Source organism: Eriocheir sinensis, chromosome 30 (genome assembly GCF_024679095.1).
Source record: "Eriocheir sinensis breed Jianghai 21 chromosome 30, ASM2467909v1, whole genome shotgun sequence".
Taxonomy (NCBI): Eukaryota; Metazoa; Arthropoda; class Malacostraca; order Decapoda; family Varunidae; genus Eriocheir; species Eriocheir sinensis.
This window is the reverse complement of record NC_066538.1, coordinates 14,004,712-14,021,204: the sequence shown is the minus strand read 5'-3', so window position 1 is coordinate 14,021,204 and position 16,493 is coordinate 14,004,712. Positions and strand designations below refer to the sequence as shown.

Sequence of the window (16,493 nt, the reverse complement as noted above, 5' to 3'; positions counted from 1 at the left end):
CCTGCACAATACCCCTGGAGTAACACCTCATAACTCTTTCCCTGCACCTTATCCCTGAAGTATTCCCTGACTCCTTCCCTCCACAGTCTCCGCACAGTAACTCCTAACTCCTTCCCTGCACAATACCCCTGGAGTTACACCTTATAACTCTTTCCCTGCACCATATCCCCAGAGTAATACCTGACTCCTTCCCTCCACAGTCCCCCCAGAGTACCTACCACCTAACTCCTTTCATGCACAATCTTTCCAGAGCAATAACTAACCTCAAGTCTATCCATTTCCACAGGGAGGACACGCGGGTCTCACACTACATCATCAACAAGATCCAACAGTCCGACCAGATGCGCTACAAGATAGGCGACCAGATGTTCCCCGACCTCGCCTCCCTCCTCAACTTCTACAAGATGCACTACCTGGACAGCACGCCGCTCATCAGGCCAGTGCCCAAACGCTACGAGAAGGTCATCGCCAAGTACGACTTCGACGGAAACGTGAGTGTTGGGAGGAGGAGGAAAGGAGGGTGAGAGGGAAGTGAGGAGAGCAAAGAGGTAGATATACTGTGAGGTAGGAAAGTACAGAGGAAGTTTTATTAGGAGGGAGGGATGTTAATACGTACTTACTGTGACCTGGTGGAAGGAGGAAAGGGAAGTAGGTAGGGAATTTTACTGGGAGAAAGAGAAGAGAGTAAAGAGGTAGATTTACTGTGAGGAAGGAAAGTACAGAGGAAGTTCTATTAGTAGGGAGGGATGTTAATACTTACTGTGACCTGGAAGAAGGAAGAAAGGGAATTTTACTGGGAGAAGGAGGAGGAGGAGAGAGTAAAGATGTAGTTTTACTGGGAGGAAGAAAAGTACAGAGGAAGTTTTATCAGGAGGGAGGGATGTTAATACTTACTGTGTGTGACCTGGAAGAAGAAAGAAAGGGAAGTAGGAAGGGAATTTTACTGGGAGAAGGAGAAGGAGGAGAGAGTAAAGCAAAGAGGTAGTTTTACTGGGAGGAAGGAAAGTACAGAGGAAGTTTTAATAGGAGTGAGGAATGTTAATACTTACTGTGACCTGGAAGAAGGAATAAAGGGAAGTAGGAAGGGAATTTTACTGGGAGAAAGGGGAGGAGAGAGTAAAGAGGTAGCTAGCTGTACTTTGATGAAGCTTTATTAGGAGTGAGGGAATGAGAATAGTGTTACCTAGAAGAAAGAAGGGAGGAAAAGATAAAGGGAATATTAATGGAAGGAAGGAAGGAGGAAGGAAAGTAGAGAGGAAGTGTTGGTGGGATGAGGAAGTAAAGCTTAGGAAGGATAGAAGGAAAGAATGAAAGGATAGAAAGAAGAAAGGAATAAGGAATAGGAAGGAAAGAAAAATATAGCTCAGGACTGAATATGGCAGGAGGGATAGAAGGAAAAATAGGAAGGATAGAAAGGAATAAGGAATAGGAAGGAAAGAAAAATATATCTCAGGACTGAATATGGCAGGAAGGATTGAAGGAAAGAAAGGAAGGATGGAAAGAAGAAAGGAAGAAAGAGTAGGACAGAGAGAAAAAGACAGGGAAGCATGGGTAGGAGACACAATGTAAGGAGAAAGGAAGGAGGAAGAAAAGAAAGAATAGGAAGGAAGGAAAAGAAGGCAAAAGTGTGGCTGGGAAGGAGGAAGTGAAGCTCAGGTCTGGGGATGGCAGGAAGGAAGGATAGAAAAAAAGAAAAAAAGAAAGAATAGGAAGGAAAGAGAGGAGATGAAGCATGGGAGAAAGACAAAATGACGAGGAAGATTTTTTTTTTTACAGCCAAAGAAACAGCTCAAGGTAAAAAAAAGAAGAAAAAAAAAAAAAAAAAGACTGTTTATCGCTGTTCCTACAAAGGCAAAAGTTATGAGCGGCCAAAAGAGAGGTCAGTTTCGGGAGGAGAGAGAGACCTGTTTTACGAGGAAAGTTTTTGTCTTCAGTGTAACTCCGCGAGAATGTTGATGTTCTTGCGGAGGTGAGAGGGACTGACCTTGACCTAAATAGAAGGGCTGAATGATGTAGACCCTAACTAATGCCTCTCACCAGCAAAGGGTATGGTGCTATAATGTACACCTCATTTTAATTAGTACACCTATCAGGAAAGCTACCTTGGGAAAATAAGCTGTGGTGTAAAATGTAGTCAAAAGGAAAGAAAATGTAACCTGTGTTGAAAAAACTAAGTATTGAAGAATGAAAATATGGTCTGGAGAAAAAAAAAGTAAAAAAAAAAGTTGGTAAAAATTAAATATTGTAAAAAAATGACGTAAAAAGTCAAGATAAAAATTGCTGTGGAAAAAAGTGAATATCAAAATGGATCAAACCTTATTCATCTTTATTATTTTTTATAGTAGTTCAGTTTTTTTATGTTTTCTTTTCTGATATGAGTAGGAAGGGAAATGCTATGAATGGACTGGCAAACACACACTAATTGGTTCAAGATTCAACCAGGGAAATACTTGTAGGGAAAAATCTTACAGTTCAGTTTCCCTTACCTGACCTCACTTTATTGTTCTCTTAGTTTGCTTTCAATGATCTTTTCTTGCAGTATAGTTTGGCTTTCCTCAGTGAAATGCCAGAGGTTATTTTTTTGCCTTGTCAGTTAGCTTGCACAGATCCTCTTTGTAGTACTACTGTTTGGCTTTCCATGGTTGCTGTATCACTTGACTAACGTGTCCCTTTTTTCAACAGTGTCTAGCTTCCCTTAATACAGTGCTAAGTTAAATTCCTTGGCCTGTTACTAAGCTGTGTTCCTCTTTACAATGCTGTTTGGTTCCCTTCATGGAGGTGCCTGTCCTTGTTACCCAGCCCTTAGGTAAACTGTGTTCATTTTTCCAGGACCCTGACGACCTGCCGTTCAGGAAAGGAGAAATCCTCACCGTGATCAACAAGGACGAGGAGCAGTGGTGGACTGCACGGAACTCCATGAACCAGATGGGCTCCATACCCGTGCCCTATGTGCAGAAGGTGGGTGTGGAAGGGGGAGGGACAAGGTGGGGGTGGAAATGGGAGGGCAAGTGGTGGCCCTTATCCTTTAGGCAGGGGGGTGTAGGGGGGCCTTTAAATGAGTTAGGCTGGGTTCACATATTGCTGATTTAGCGTCCTGTTGGGTCCCAACCTAGAAAATTTTAAGAGCGGGATCAATCGTGGTCGACAACACTCCATCTCATGCTGTCTTTGGCCTGAACGTGTCCTTGGGCTGGGTCAGGTGGGGGTCTGCTTGAGTCAGGTAGTGGTCCACCGGTGGCTATGTTGCACAACAGTCCTGCTTGACATGGCCAAGTGGCAGCAGGACCCAGGCGGGACCTGTCAGAACACCGCCAAGTGGCTTCCTGCCAGGGACTGCTGGCGATGCGACGTTGCTACACGGGGTGCACAATTTTCATGTTGTTTTCATCTCACCTGACGCCGCCAGACGGGGGCTCACCCCCACCTGGCGGCGTCTGCCCTTGCCTGACGCTGCCAGACGGGGGCTCACCCCCACCTGGCAGCGTCTGACCTTGCCTAACGGCGCCAGAGGGGGGCTCACCCCCGCCTGGCGGCGTCTGACCTTGCCTAACGACGCCAGAGGGGGGCTCACCCCCGCCTGGCGGTGTCTGACCTTGCCTAACGACGCCAGAGGGGGGCTCACCCCCGCCTGGCGGCGTCTGACCTTGCCTAACGACGCCAGAGGGGGGCTCACCCCCACCTGGCGGTGTCTGACCTTGCCTGACGCCATTCTAATCCCATTCTGTTCCGATTTCTGACAACTGTCCTGTCCGATTCTGACTGGCCTCAAATTTTTTAACATGCCCCCCCAAAATGGCCCATTTCCCGCCACTCTGTGGTGACCCCATGCACCCAGTCGACCATGGCCACGATGCCACACGTTTTATGCCATTTTCACCGATCGGGACTGAACGGGTCGCTAAATCAGCCGTATGAACCCAGCTTAAAGGTGATAAACTGACCCAGTGCAGGATAAATGTGCAGGTTTTGACGCACTACTACTGTTCTGGTCACCACTTCACAGAGAGCTAGTAAATGCCAGATGGTGAAAGATGTACAGCTGTAAATACTGTCAAGAGTCTACTAATGGGATATAGGTTAGGCTTAAAACAAAACTGGGTTGGAGTAAGGAAAGAACACTCAGGTATTAAGGAGTCAGTTCAGAAATATTAGTCCTTGCCCATAATTTCTAATGGCAAGAGGGAATGTACTTGAGATGGTTTGGTTTTGGAAAGTCAGTCATTACTTGATTATTAGTTTAAGCTCCATGAAAACTCAGTGGTCATTATGGTTATCAGTACCATCAATAATAATAACTATGTAGTATGTACCATATCTTTAATGGGTCGTTACACACCAACTTCTTCTTTTTCTTCTTCTTAGTTTCCTCTTATGGGGTTGGAGGAGTTGTTGATGTGATTCATCTTGGCTTAGGGCAGGACTGTCACACCAAGCATTTTTCATTTTAGACCCAAACCTTACTAATACTTCCCTTCTTGGCAGTACGAGGAAGGGGAAACTATCTCCACCAGCAGATCCAGCATCCAGTCCACAGACTCAACGCCGCGGTCCAAGCCGAGCCTTCAGGTAACCCTCCTTGTTTGGCCCACACCCGGCTACCTGTGCTGACAGTCCTTCACGGGTGTCTCGCCTCTCTTCCAGTCTGTCAGTCAATCCTGTGGCTCTTTGTCTCATCCTTTATCCCTGTAGTGAGCCCATTTACTCTATCTTGTCTCTAATTATCTGTAGCAGTGAGTCCTTCCTCTCTTCCAGTCATTTAGTCCCGTGGTACTTTGTCCCGTCTTTTGTGCCTGTTTTGTCCTTTGTTATTTGTAGTAGTGTCCTTTCCCAGTCAGTCAGTCAGTCGTTTAGTCAGGCATCAAAATTTTCCTCCTATAAGCCTGTAATCTTCCTCCTCATATTGTGCTTCTTCCAATATTTCCATTTTTTTTTTCCCTTCCTTCTTTCCTTTTCTGTGACTCCTGTCTTTTATTCCTGCAGTCAGTCCATTTATTGTCTTAAGTTCCCAATCATCTGTAGTGTGAAGTTGATTTTGGCTGGTATGAATGCCTCACCCTTGGTCTGTCTGTCTCTCTCCCAGTCAGTCTTGTTCCTCTTTTCTTCTCATCTTCTATGCCTGCTGTCGGATCATTACTGTTTCAAACTGATCATCTATATTAAGTGCCCCTTTGATTTGTGTTAGTTTGAATGTCTTGGTCCAGGAAATCCCTCGGCAGTGACATACAGTAGATGGCAGTCTGGGTGATCAGCCTGGAGTGGTGCGTGGATGTTTAGTTTTCTTATTTCCTGAGCTTCCCTTTCCTTCGGTGTCCCATTTCAGCTGCTAGTTTTCTTTGTTGCATTCCTTTCATCAGCTATTCTCACCTGTGTCCCATTTTTTCAAAGTTTTTTCCACCTGTCCCACTTCATTAGTAGTCTTTCCCTCTGTGCCTTTCATTATATCTTTTCATCTGTCGCTGTTTATTTGTTTGTTGAAGTTATTCTTGCCTTAATATACTTATTTTTAACATTTCTTTTAGCAATTACTTTGGTCTTTCTTGCAAGTTAAGTCTCCATAGAGAAACTTTTATATATAAAGCTCTTCACACCCTTTCATTATAAAACTTTTTTATATTCTTAGTGCATCTCTCCCTCTACATCTTACCATCTTGATTTGGAGGTTGCCACACTCACCTGACCTTTGCTGTCTGTGTCGCTTGGTGACTGACTCTTCCTCGACCTGTTCTGTTCCTAGGTCACACGAGTTTAGTGAGGCAGCAGAGGAGGTTGAGATCAGTTCAGAGCAGCAACAAAGGTACAAGCCTTGCCCAGCCTAACCCGTGGCTTGTGTTGGAGTGACCCTCAAGGCTGTGTACAGAGCACAGTTGTTGATGTCCCTGTAGGCTTTTTATTTTCCCCTTGGCAGTGCATTTTGAGGTAACAGCTAGTTTAGTAACATTGGTGCCAGTTCATGGGCACTGAGGCACTAACCCTTGTGGAGTGAAGGTCAACATGTCTTGTGCTGTTCCCTGTAGACCCTTCCTGAGATCCTGTGTTCCTCTATGGCTCCCGAGCAGCACTTAATATTATATCCCCTGGTTTAAGTTACTCAACGTCCAGCCTTTAACAGGTAACCACACCCATACCACACATTGTCCTGTTAGTCATGCCCTGCTCTGGTGTGTATCCCAGTAAACTATAATGGAATAATAAATCCAGGCCATTGGTTCTGTGGTGCAGTGGTTAACACACTCAGCATACAACTGGGAGAGCCCAGGTCCAACCCCTGGGCAAAGTGGAGGCAGATGGGCAGTCTCCTTGTACCCTTGCCCTTGTTACATAACAGTCCTTGCGGTGCATGTCACTCAAGCATGCTGAGCCAGCAGATAGTAATGCCGAAAACAATACCTCATGTGTTCATGTGCACCAATGTATTTTACCAGTGATCAGTGATGTCGTGTCCTCCAGCTCTCGACAAGCTCACACACCCATTGCTCTTCTAGCTTGTGTTGGGAAGGGATGCTTGTCCTTTTGGTTAGCTTCTTGTTATATCCTTGTTTGCGAGTTGTTCTGGTTTTGGAGCCTGTACAAAAGATACTGTGGTTCAAAATAAGTTTAACACTTGAAACCACAGCACAGAGCATTGGATACTCAAGTCAAAGTGGTCAGGCAAGTTTGTGTTTGTGAATGTTTTCTGAGGAAATTGGTGAGCCATTCAAAAGTTGTCAGCAAAGCAAATATCCCAACACCCTAACCAGATCCTGGTGAGCCTGGAAGACTTCCCCAGGACTCTGACCATTCTCAAAAGAGCTTAGTATTTATTATTGAGAATCACCAGAGTTCTAGGGGAAGTATGCTTGTGCCTGCCAGGATAAGAACATAAGGAGTCTGCAAGAGGCTGGTAGGCCTGTACAAGGCAACTCCTGTGAACCTAACCCCATCTAACGTCACTGTCCATGAATTTATCTAATCAATTTTTGAATGTGACTATTGTATTGGCACTCACAACATGACTGCCAAGCCTGTTCCATTCAGCTACCACTTTGTTGGTAAACCAATTTTTGCCAATGTCCTTGTTGAACATGAATTTTTCCAGTTTAAACCCATTACTACATGTCTCACTCAATTCTCTTACCATCAGAACCTTATTAATATCCCCCTTACTAAAGTCCTTCATCCATTTATAAACTTCAATCAAGTCTCCTCGCACACTTCGCCTTTCTAGAGAATGCAAGTTTAATTGTTTAAGTTTTCCTCATATGGCAAGTTTCTTAACCCATGAAACATCTTTGTCATCCTCCTCTGTACTGAATCTAACATTTTGATATCCATATGTGGCTTGTTTTTGTCAAACTTCTTTGGCTTATAAGGATTATTTTGTTAACATGTAATGGAGTTGGACCAGTTTGCTACTTTTTTCTTAAGCAGTAATGGCAAAAAATAGAACCAATACGAAATACACAAATAAAAAGAAATATGAGTAAAAACTTCAACTGCATAAAATTTGGTAATAAATCGTAGAAGTTCTGGTAAAATTTTGGGCACAGTAACTATTGTGAGCACTTTTGAGGAAGGCCATGCTAGATTGTGTTTTGATGTTGGGTGGGCATGGATTCAACTTACAACTTATTCACTTATAATTGTTCTCTTGGAATGTAACCCCATCAGAATTAGAGGAGCATCAATGTTTACTTTGTTGTCACTTTTGTAATGCCTCACCTTTTCCTCTCAGAAAACTCACAAACAGAAACTTGCTGGGCACTTTTCTTCCATCCGGCCGTGTGTCGTCCATGATCTGTGCCATGATTTCAGGTGTCAAAGATTTATTTTTGCCCATAATAATTGGTACATAAATGCTCCAAAGTCAGATTAGGTTGTGAGGAGAGGAGCCACCAACTAACAAGACATATCCACTCACAACACAAGCAGTAGTAGCACTGAGGGTGTGTTTAGGGGAAGCTGGAGGACATGACCTTACTCTTAATAGCTGATGGCCACTTTAATGCATTTGAATGAAAAGGACGGGTTGGGTATTGTTTTTTTGTCGTTAGTGTTGTTGGGTCAGGTTCTCAGCATACTTCTTTGGCATGTACTGTGGGCACCAGGTATAGGTTGGGTGTTGTGGTCCGCATCCTGGGAAGGTGATGGTTTTATATAAACACATCTTCCATCTTCTTTGTTCTGATAGCTTTTACCTATGTCCATATAGGGTTGATCATTTGGGGTTGTGGCTTGGGGTTTAAGACTGGATGCCCTTCCTGATGTCATATGGTGGCACTGGGATTAGAACTGCCTCACCCTGGCTCTTCACTTCCATTGCTTGATGCTCTAACCTACTAGACCACCAGACCCCACAATAAATACATCTGCCATCACAGCACTCACTTGTGACACTATAGTGGATGAACCTTGCTCACTCGGGGCTCTCTAGGATGTTCTCAAGCTTAGTATCACATTTCTTATGATGCAAGTACTGTTCCCCGCTATTCCCAAGGGCCTTTGAGCTTAATTTTAAACCACTGAATGTATGGATCTCCACTGCTGCTTGCCCTGCTATGGGGGACTCAAGCTCTGCCAGGGTTGCAGCTGCCTTCCTGGCTGTCCTGCTGTACTAAGTGGACATGCATGAGGCACCATGTGACTCACCACATGCAGGGTAAAGACCATGCAACCCCTGTAGCTGTGGGATGAGTTAACAGCTTCACTAAACCCAAGTCATGGTAGCATAGGCCACTGTGATGGAGCAAAGATGTGCTGCTGTTATATGGCTTTGGGCTGAACTCTACTTTTAGTGTGCTTCTTGTGAGAGTACGGCATGTTTTTTGCCACATCTCTATGGACACTTAGGAACTTAAGTGGCTTGAACTATGCATAGTGGCACAATAGCCTGATTGGCAATTGGTACTTTTTTGTTTAATTGTTGCCTATTGCAGGTAGACTCTCTTGAGGGGCCTCCTGCATGGCCCCAGCCCATTATTGGCCCAGGTAAACTTTATTATAGTGGCTGCTGTGATGTATGAGTTGCTTGGCCCATGCTGCCCCCCGGTGCTTTTCTTGACCATGGTCGCTGAAGTTAGGGTTGATTGAATATCAGGGCAGCATGTTGGTAATCTTCCGCCACTCGGTGATAGCTGAAAATTGTCAGCGTCTTGCGGTGAGAATAGAACCTAGGTCCTCAGGATCACCATGTCCACATACTGGCCACTCTGCCACTGTCTCCCCATTTCACTGTTAGTGATGAAAATCTTAGAGATGTAGGGTGATTGTGGCAGTATTTATGACATTTAAATGATGAGGAGGGGTTCTCCAAGCCCCCCCCCCTTTTTTTTTGGGGGGGGGGGGGGCAGCTGGTGTGACGCAAAGTGGTGGCCACCCATGGAGCCAGGTCAGGAATAAACCTTTGTAGGGTTTGGGTTTTGAGTGAGGGCACATGTAGCATCCTGAGCCTCTAGGATGATCACTGAATGCTTCAATTATTATTGAATGAGCTCAGAAACCTGAAGTTGGATATAGTGGGACACCTTGGGATGAGGTCTGACTTTGGTGAGATCAGAAAAGGGGTACACTCACTGCTGGTGCAATGGTACCCATCTTAGGGGAGTAGCTCAGGACATTTCCAGCCAATGGCAGCCATTTGTTGTTGAGGGTCCTTCAGCTGATGAGTGTATAATGTGAGTGAGACTGAAGTACACCCCGGGCTTCAAGTCTCTAATCACAGTATACATATAATGAGATGTGTAAAACTTGGTAGACAGGAGTGTTCTACTCCAAACTCAACATTGTGTTAGACCAGTGCCCCCCTCAGGACACACTCAATGTCTTAAGGCTACTTAAATGTTACACTAAGAGTGTCAGGGAGTCAAGTTATGTGTCTGATACCAGGAACACCAATAGCTCTTTTCTGAGTTTTGCAAGATCCAATCATTCAGTCAGTGGAGGCATATGCAGGGGGGCACATTGCCTCACTCACCATACGATGCCAAACCTGGGGATTCCTCCGGGCATGTCTCCATGCAGGCCCCTGGCAGGATCTGTTAACTTGCTCAAGCCACAAACTCTGCGGGCATCCCCTTGGCCTCCTCCTCTCAGGATTATCTCTTACAGAGACAACCCAATGAGCAGGGTCAGCTTCTGGGTAGTGAGCCACTTGCCCGTATGGCCGGAGTTGGCATTGATGGACTGCAGGTAATACATGTTGAATGTCTCACGGTGTAATTGCCGGTTTGACACAAAGTCATTCCAGCAATATCCCATGGTTCTGTGTAGACTTTACTAGGCACTTATTACCAAAGGCATCAATCCACCTCTCCAAGTCCCTATTTAGTGTCCATGTCTCACAGCCATAGAGTAAGACAGGGAGCACAAGGAACTTGAAGATCCAGATCTTTGTCCTTCTGCACAGGTATTGACAATGCCATATACTCGTGCTGAATGAGTCCATAACACCGTGGGCCAAGCCAATCTGCTGTCGGGCTTTCTGACATGATCAGCTGTTGTTCTGAATGATGCTACCAAGGTATGTGAAATTTTCCAAGATATCAGTGTCCTTGCCACACACATGAACAGACTATACTGTTTCATCTGGCAAGCCTCCAAACACCTGTACCTTGGTCTTGGCCCAGGAGACCTGAAGTCCCAAGGGCTTCACCTCCTCATGCAGTGCCTCGAGAGCCATCACCAGAACCTCCAGTGACTTTTCAAGGATTACTGCATCATCAGCAAAAACAAAGTCATTGACCCTGGTATTACCAATGGATGCTCCACAATGGCTCTGATCTACCACTCTGTCTATTACCCAGTGAATACAAGTGTTTAAAATTGCTGGGGTAAGGACACAGCCCTGCCCCACTCCCCTGTTCATGGGAAAGATGTTGGATATGCCCCCCTCCCACACACTTCAGAGCACTTTCAGTCCCAGAATACAGGGCAGTCAATAGACCAGTGCTCCTTGCAGGAATCCCATGGAATTGCTGGAGATCCCAGAGCTTTTTGTAACTGAGGTATAGCAATTCTGGAGTGGTAGTTTAGGAGATTGACCTTATTCTTGTAAGCACTCATTGGAGGATCCTCCAGAACTGCAGGGTTTACTGGCTCAAAGCCTCCCTGAACAGCTGATGGCTGCCAAAACAACAGGAGGTCACATTATGAAGCCTGAAGGTGGTTTGGGCTTTGGTGTTATGAACTTGCTCAGCACGAGCATATGGTGTTGTCAATACCTTTGCAGGAAGACAAAGTTTTGGATCTTTACAAGTTGCTTGTGCTCCCTGTCTTACTAAATGACTTTGAGATATGGACACTATAGTGACTTGAGGTGAATTGACACCTTTGGTAATAAGTATCTTTTCAGAATGATGGGGTGTCACTGGAACTACTATCAAATCAACAATTACCCCATGTGACTGAATCGAGGCCTATTACCTGCTTAGTCTGTGAATGCTCGCTCTGGACATACAGCCCTGTGGCATGCTACCCAGAAGCCAACCCTGTGTGGAATAGGCCAAGGGGGCAGACACTAAGCTTGTGGCCTGAGCAAGTTGATGTGTCCTGACATGAGTTAGTACTTAGGAAGGGAAGGGAAACTGCATGAAGACTTGCTCGGAGGGACCCTGGGGGATGGCATCATAGGGTGGGTGAGGCAAAAAACACCCCTTGCTGTTTGCCACGGCTGATTGGTTGATACATGAAGAGGAGCCACACTGCAGACTGTGTGATGCTTTTACCTCTGTATTTGATGAATACCAGCACTGGCTATGTAGACTGCTGCTGCACACACCCCAGATGTTGGTTCCTCTGGTTGGTTGTGCCTGTGATTCCTCTGGTTGGTTGTGCCTGTGAGATAAACTAAGTGAAGGGGATTAAGAAACTACCATTACCATCACTGTAGTCAGTGTCACAGAAGCTGGTGGGCCTAATCCTTCAGGGGTGGACTTGTGGGGTTGGTAGCACTGCTTGGCTGACAGTACTGTGCCCTCATTGGCCAATTCTTAACTTGTTCTAACGTGCATGAAATTGACTTTGTATTCCTACCAAAACCCTTTTTGAGTTGTAAGGGAACAGATTTCACCAATAGAAACTAGTGCAATATCTTTATTGATAAATATGTGCCTTTTGAACTATTTTAGATAAATCTGAAACAACGGTCATAACATAAGCTGGCACTGCACGTAATCAGACTATCCAGTGACTGGAGCGACCACTTGATATTTTTAAGGCCTGTTACAGCTAAACTTTGTTTCCCTACTTTTCCTACTACTGCAGAGTGCTAGCCTACAGTCTGTAGTGTTATTCATTAACTCATATATTAGTCTTAATGTAAACATTGGCCTAAGACAAGAACCGTCTCTTCTCTTTCATCGTGGTATCATTAATCTTTAAATATATTTCCATTATTTGTGGGCAATAAATAGCCATAAGGAAGAGCAATTATAAGAATAACCACAGGTAGATACCAACAGTCCTGATTTAAAGAGGTAGCAGAGAGCGAGAGATAGTATGCTATGTCACGGCAAATGGTATTTGCCGCATGTTAAATCTAGTAAACAGGCCAATGAGCGGCACAGAGACCGTCACCCAAGCAATGATGCCAAGTCCGTGAGTCTGTCCCTAAAGGATTTTCCCCACTAGGTTTCGTGATACTGACTACAGTACCTCACACAATATCCTTGTACCTCGCAGCCCACCATAACTACACACTAACACTAACTTCTGCACACATACACAGCCCTCCTCCACACACTGACCCATGCATTTACCCCTTTCCCAGCCACACCATACACATTATATTTTTTTACAGTAAAGAAAACAGCTTAACACCCCACACAGACTCTAATCCCTGCATACACCCATCACATCCCACTACACACTCACTGAACCATATTAGTGTCCACCCCACCCCCACCTGTACCACACACACTTATACTTGTACCATACCCCCCTAGCTCCACCTCCTCTCTCACACCCTCATGCCCTCATCCTATCCTTACTACCTAATCATACTAACTCCCTCATGCAACGCGCCTCATCCTCACCTCACCCAAACTGACCCCATCTTGCCGCTCCACAGAGGAAGCTGCCAGCGTATGCTCGGGTGAAGCAGGCGCGGGTCCCCAACGCCTACGACAAGACGGCGCTGCGGCTCGAGGTCGGCGATGTCATCAAGGTCACCAAAATGAACATCAACGGCCAGTGGGAGGGTGAGCTGAACGGGAAGGTCGGCCACTTTCCCTTCACCCACGTCGAGTTCATAGACAGTGAAAACTCCTCTGTGGATGGAGAACTTAATTAGGCCTGAGCTCCTCTCCCCTCCCCTTCCCTTTCTCCCCTTACTTTCTTATCTTTCCCTTCTCCCTTTCTCTCATGTCGAAGTCAGGTCCTTGCTCTCTCTTCCTTCCAATCCGCTCTCCATCTCCTCTCCCCCTCAGCTCCCCTGTGTAAGGTTTAAATATTCACTCCCCCTTTTCTCCTTCCCCTCGCCTTCCCTCCCCTTCCCTAGATTATTTTATTTTCTTAGGCGTAGTGTGAGTGAGAGTGAGCAAGGGTGATTATTTTTATCATTTTAACCACAGCACAAAGCGAGGTTGTGCAAGTGTTAGCGAGGGCTGTGCAGTGCGGTTTTTATGGATATCCGTGAGATTAATAAAATGCAATAACATATTCAGAGCAGAGCTGGAGGCCACAGGTACAGGTAACGAGGCACACACCTGGAGATGCCTTGCCTTGCCTTCCCCCCCCCTGTCCCCCTGCCTCCGAGCACCACCTGTGGCCAACACTCTGCCTCTAGCTAACCTTCCACCTACCCCTGCCACCTCCTACACTTTGTAAGACATAAGACACATAGAATCAAACCTACTGCCTTGACCACACCTGTCCCCCTCACCTGTCTGGCCTGCCATTGCCTCGTTAGTGAGCCGCCAGCACCTGGGGGACAACCAAAGCCAAATTAGGTGTTAATTGGCTACACTTTGTATATTGAAAACACTGATAAATTCTCTTACTTTTACCATAAGAAACTGTACCTTGTTTTAGATGGATTATTTTCCCTCTACTGCGAAAGGAAACTGTTGCGATGGATTTTATTATACAGACACAACACAATGCTCATACTTCACGAACGTTCTTTCCTTCCCTCTCAAGTTATGACACTTTCTCCCATCATAGCAAGAAGCCCTCCCTCCCTCCCTCCTCTACCCTGTCTCCCTCCCCTTCTCCCATGTATAGAACAATTTATTTAGTGATAAGAAGTGACACCAGAGTGAGGGTCACCAGCAGGCTAGTGAGACAGCGGTCCTCAGTGGCGTCCCTCCCAAGGCTGACCAGTAGACTTAGGGAACATTATATCTCTCCTCCCGTGCAGTCTGGAGGTTAGTCTTTCCTCCCATGCAGTCAGTCTGTGGCGGGGTTAGTCTATTCCCCTGTGCAGTTTGTGATGATGAGTTGTGAAAAAAGTCTTTATCTTCTTCAGCACAAAGACCACCACCTAGACTACTAAACTGTCCCCCAAAGCAGTCACTTTTCGGAGGAGTCTTTACCCTCCGTGCAGTCTGTGAAGAGTTGTGATAAAGTCTTTACCCCTTCAGCACACACAGAGACCAACACCGAGACTACTAAAAAAAGGTCTTCAAAATAAAAGGTCTTCAAAAACAGTCGCTCTCAGATGGGTCTTTCCTCTCGGTGCAGTTTGTGATGAGTTGTGAATAAAAAGAATTAAGGTCTGCACAAACTTGCCTCCAACCCTGGCAGAACTGACCACCTACCTCCCCTTCCCCCACCCTCCCACCTGCCCACCCACCTACTCCCTTGCCCCTTAATTCTGTGACCCCGGATGACCTTAGCACTCGAGGACCATCACCACACCACCACTACCTCGGCCTCTTCTCCCTGGGATGGATAGGCTCAGTTGCACAAATCTACATACATTCACATTTTCCCATTTGCCTCTTGTAAAAAATAAGTGATGAAAAAGCCTATACATAACTGCCTTTTTATGTATTTTTTTAGGTCAAAATATCCTCACACGAGGCTAAAAAATTTGGTATTGCATTGTGGGAGCAAGTGGCCCCTTCCCCCCTCCCTTGGCAGCGGCGACAGCAAGAGAGGCAGCTGTGATGTGCTGTGCTGTGCTGCTAGAGCTGTGATGGTCAAAGGCCAATTTTCCATTTGTATTCAAGCAAAGTCCACACTTCCTTGTCCTTCCCTCCCTGGGGTGAATGTGCCTTGATTCATTTCATTCTAATCAAACTAAACTATTGTAACCTAGGATAGTTTGAGCTAACTGACCACTTTTGACTACTACAGCCTAGTTTAGGATAGAGTTAATCAGTCACGTTCACCTTGGGGAGGGAACAAAGGCACTACTTGGGGACTTGAGCGAACTGGTCATGTGAAGAATGGAAAACAGTAGCAAGTGTAGGGGAGGAGGGGGTGGAAGTGTGCCTGGGCAGTCTGTCTGTCTGTCTGGCTCAGCCCTTTGCTGTGGTGGCGAGGTGCACACACCACACAAGCCAAACAAACGTACATAAGGTTCTCTCGCACCGTATTTTGATGTCACGGTAATGTCTTCTTTAGTATGCAGATGTATCATATGCCAATAAAACAAACAATTGTGTTCATGTCTGTTCTTTAATGCCCTTGAGAAGTGTTTACTGAGGTGGAGGAAAGCAGTGCGGTGTGCAAGAAGAGTAAGTGTAAATAGGAGTAGTTAGAGTGCTTGTGTTTGCATGAATGACTAATACTGACTGTAAGTATTTGAGGTTGTATTCTGTCTGTTCATCTTTATCTCCAACACCCTGTTCCCTCCTGACAACTTCCCACTGTTCTGGCACTCCCTCTCCACACATCTAATCTCTCGTTTGTCAACTCTCCAAGATTCATTCACTATTGATCCATTATACTGGTGGTGTGAGAAGTGGAATGAATGTGTGAACAGGAGTTGGTGTGTGTGTGTGTGTGTGTGTCATTCACCTACAGCCTGACCACGTGCCGGACTTGTGATCGCCAGCCAGTACCCTCCCCAAAAGAGCTTGGAGCTACATAATAATGGATCTTTGGGTACTGCGGAAAAACTTTTTGGCCTGAGCAAGACAAGAAACTCTCCCTGGCAGGTGGCAGGTGGGAGTTAAGAGCTTTTATCTGCTACACTATGGAGAGCTGTGTGTGTGTGTGTGTGTGTGTGTGCATGACTGATCACTGTCTGTCAAGGAGAAGTGAATCGGTTAAACATTGAGCAGATGATTGATGGATGTGTGAACAGGAAAAGTTGGAGGATGTTCTTTCATCATCCTGTTGTTTGTGATGTGGAAATAAACAATGAAAAGTATGAAAGGAGGAACTTGAGGCTGTTCATGGGGGGAGTGAGGTGGGTGATTTATGGGATCGGGAGTGCGAGAGGGGAAGCCATGAGTGAATTTTTTTATTTATTATTATTTTTTTTTTTTACATCAGAGGACACGGCTCAAGGGAAAAAAAAAAAAAAAAAAAAAAAAAAAGCCCGCCTCTCACCGCTCCTATAAAAGATA

General features: G+C 45.6%; 1 protein-coding gene across 4 annotated transcripts in view; it reads left to right on the top strand.

Moving 5' to 3' along the window:
• Nucleotides 1–15,583, top strand: part of LOC127005602 (adapter molecule Crk-like) — a 49,963-nt gene extending 34,380 nt beyond the window's left edge. For all 4 annotated transcript variants that reach the window (XM_050874556.1, XM_050874557.1, XM_050874555.1 and 1 more), the window contains 4 exons: nucleotides 287–491; nucleotides 2,830–2,958; nucleotides 4,483–4,566; nucleotides 13,043–15,583. In XM_050874556.1, the coding sequence (XP_050730513.1) occupies nucleotides 287–491; nucleotides 2,830–2,958; nucleotides 4,483–4,566; nucleotides 13,043–13,264 (640 nt within the window). In that variant the 3' untranslated portion in view covers nucleotides 13,265–15,583. The remainder of the gene's footprint in view (nucleotides 1–286; nucleotides 492–2,829; nucleotides 2,959–4,482; nucleotides 4,567–13,042) is intronic.
• The last annotated feature ends 910 nt before the right edge of the window (nucleotides 15,584–16,493 follow it).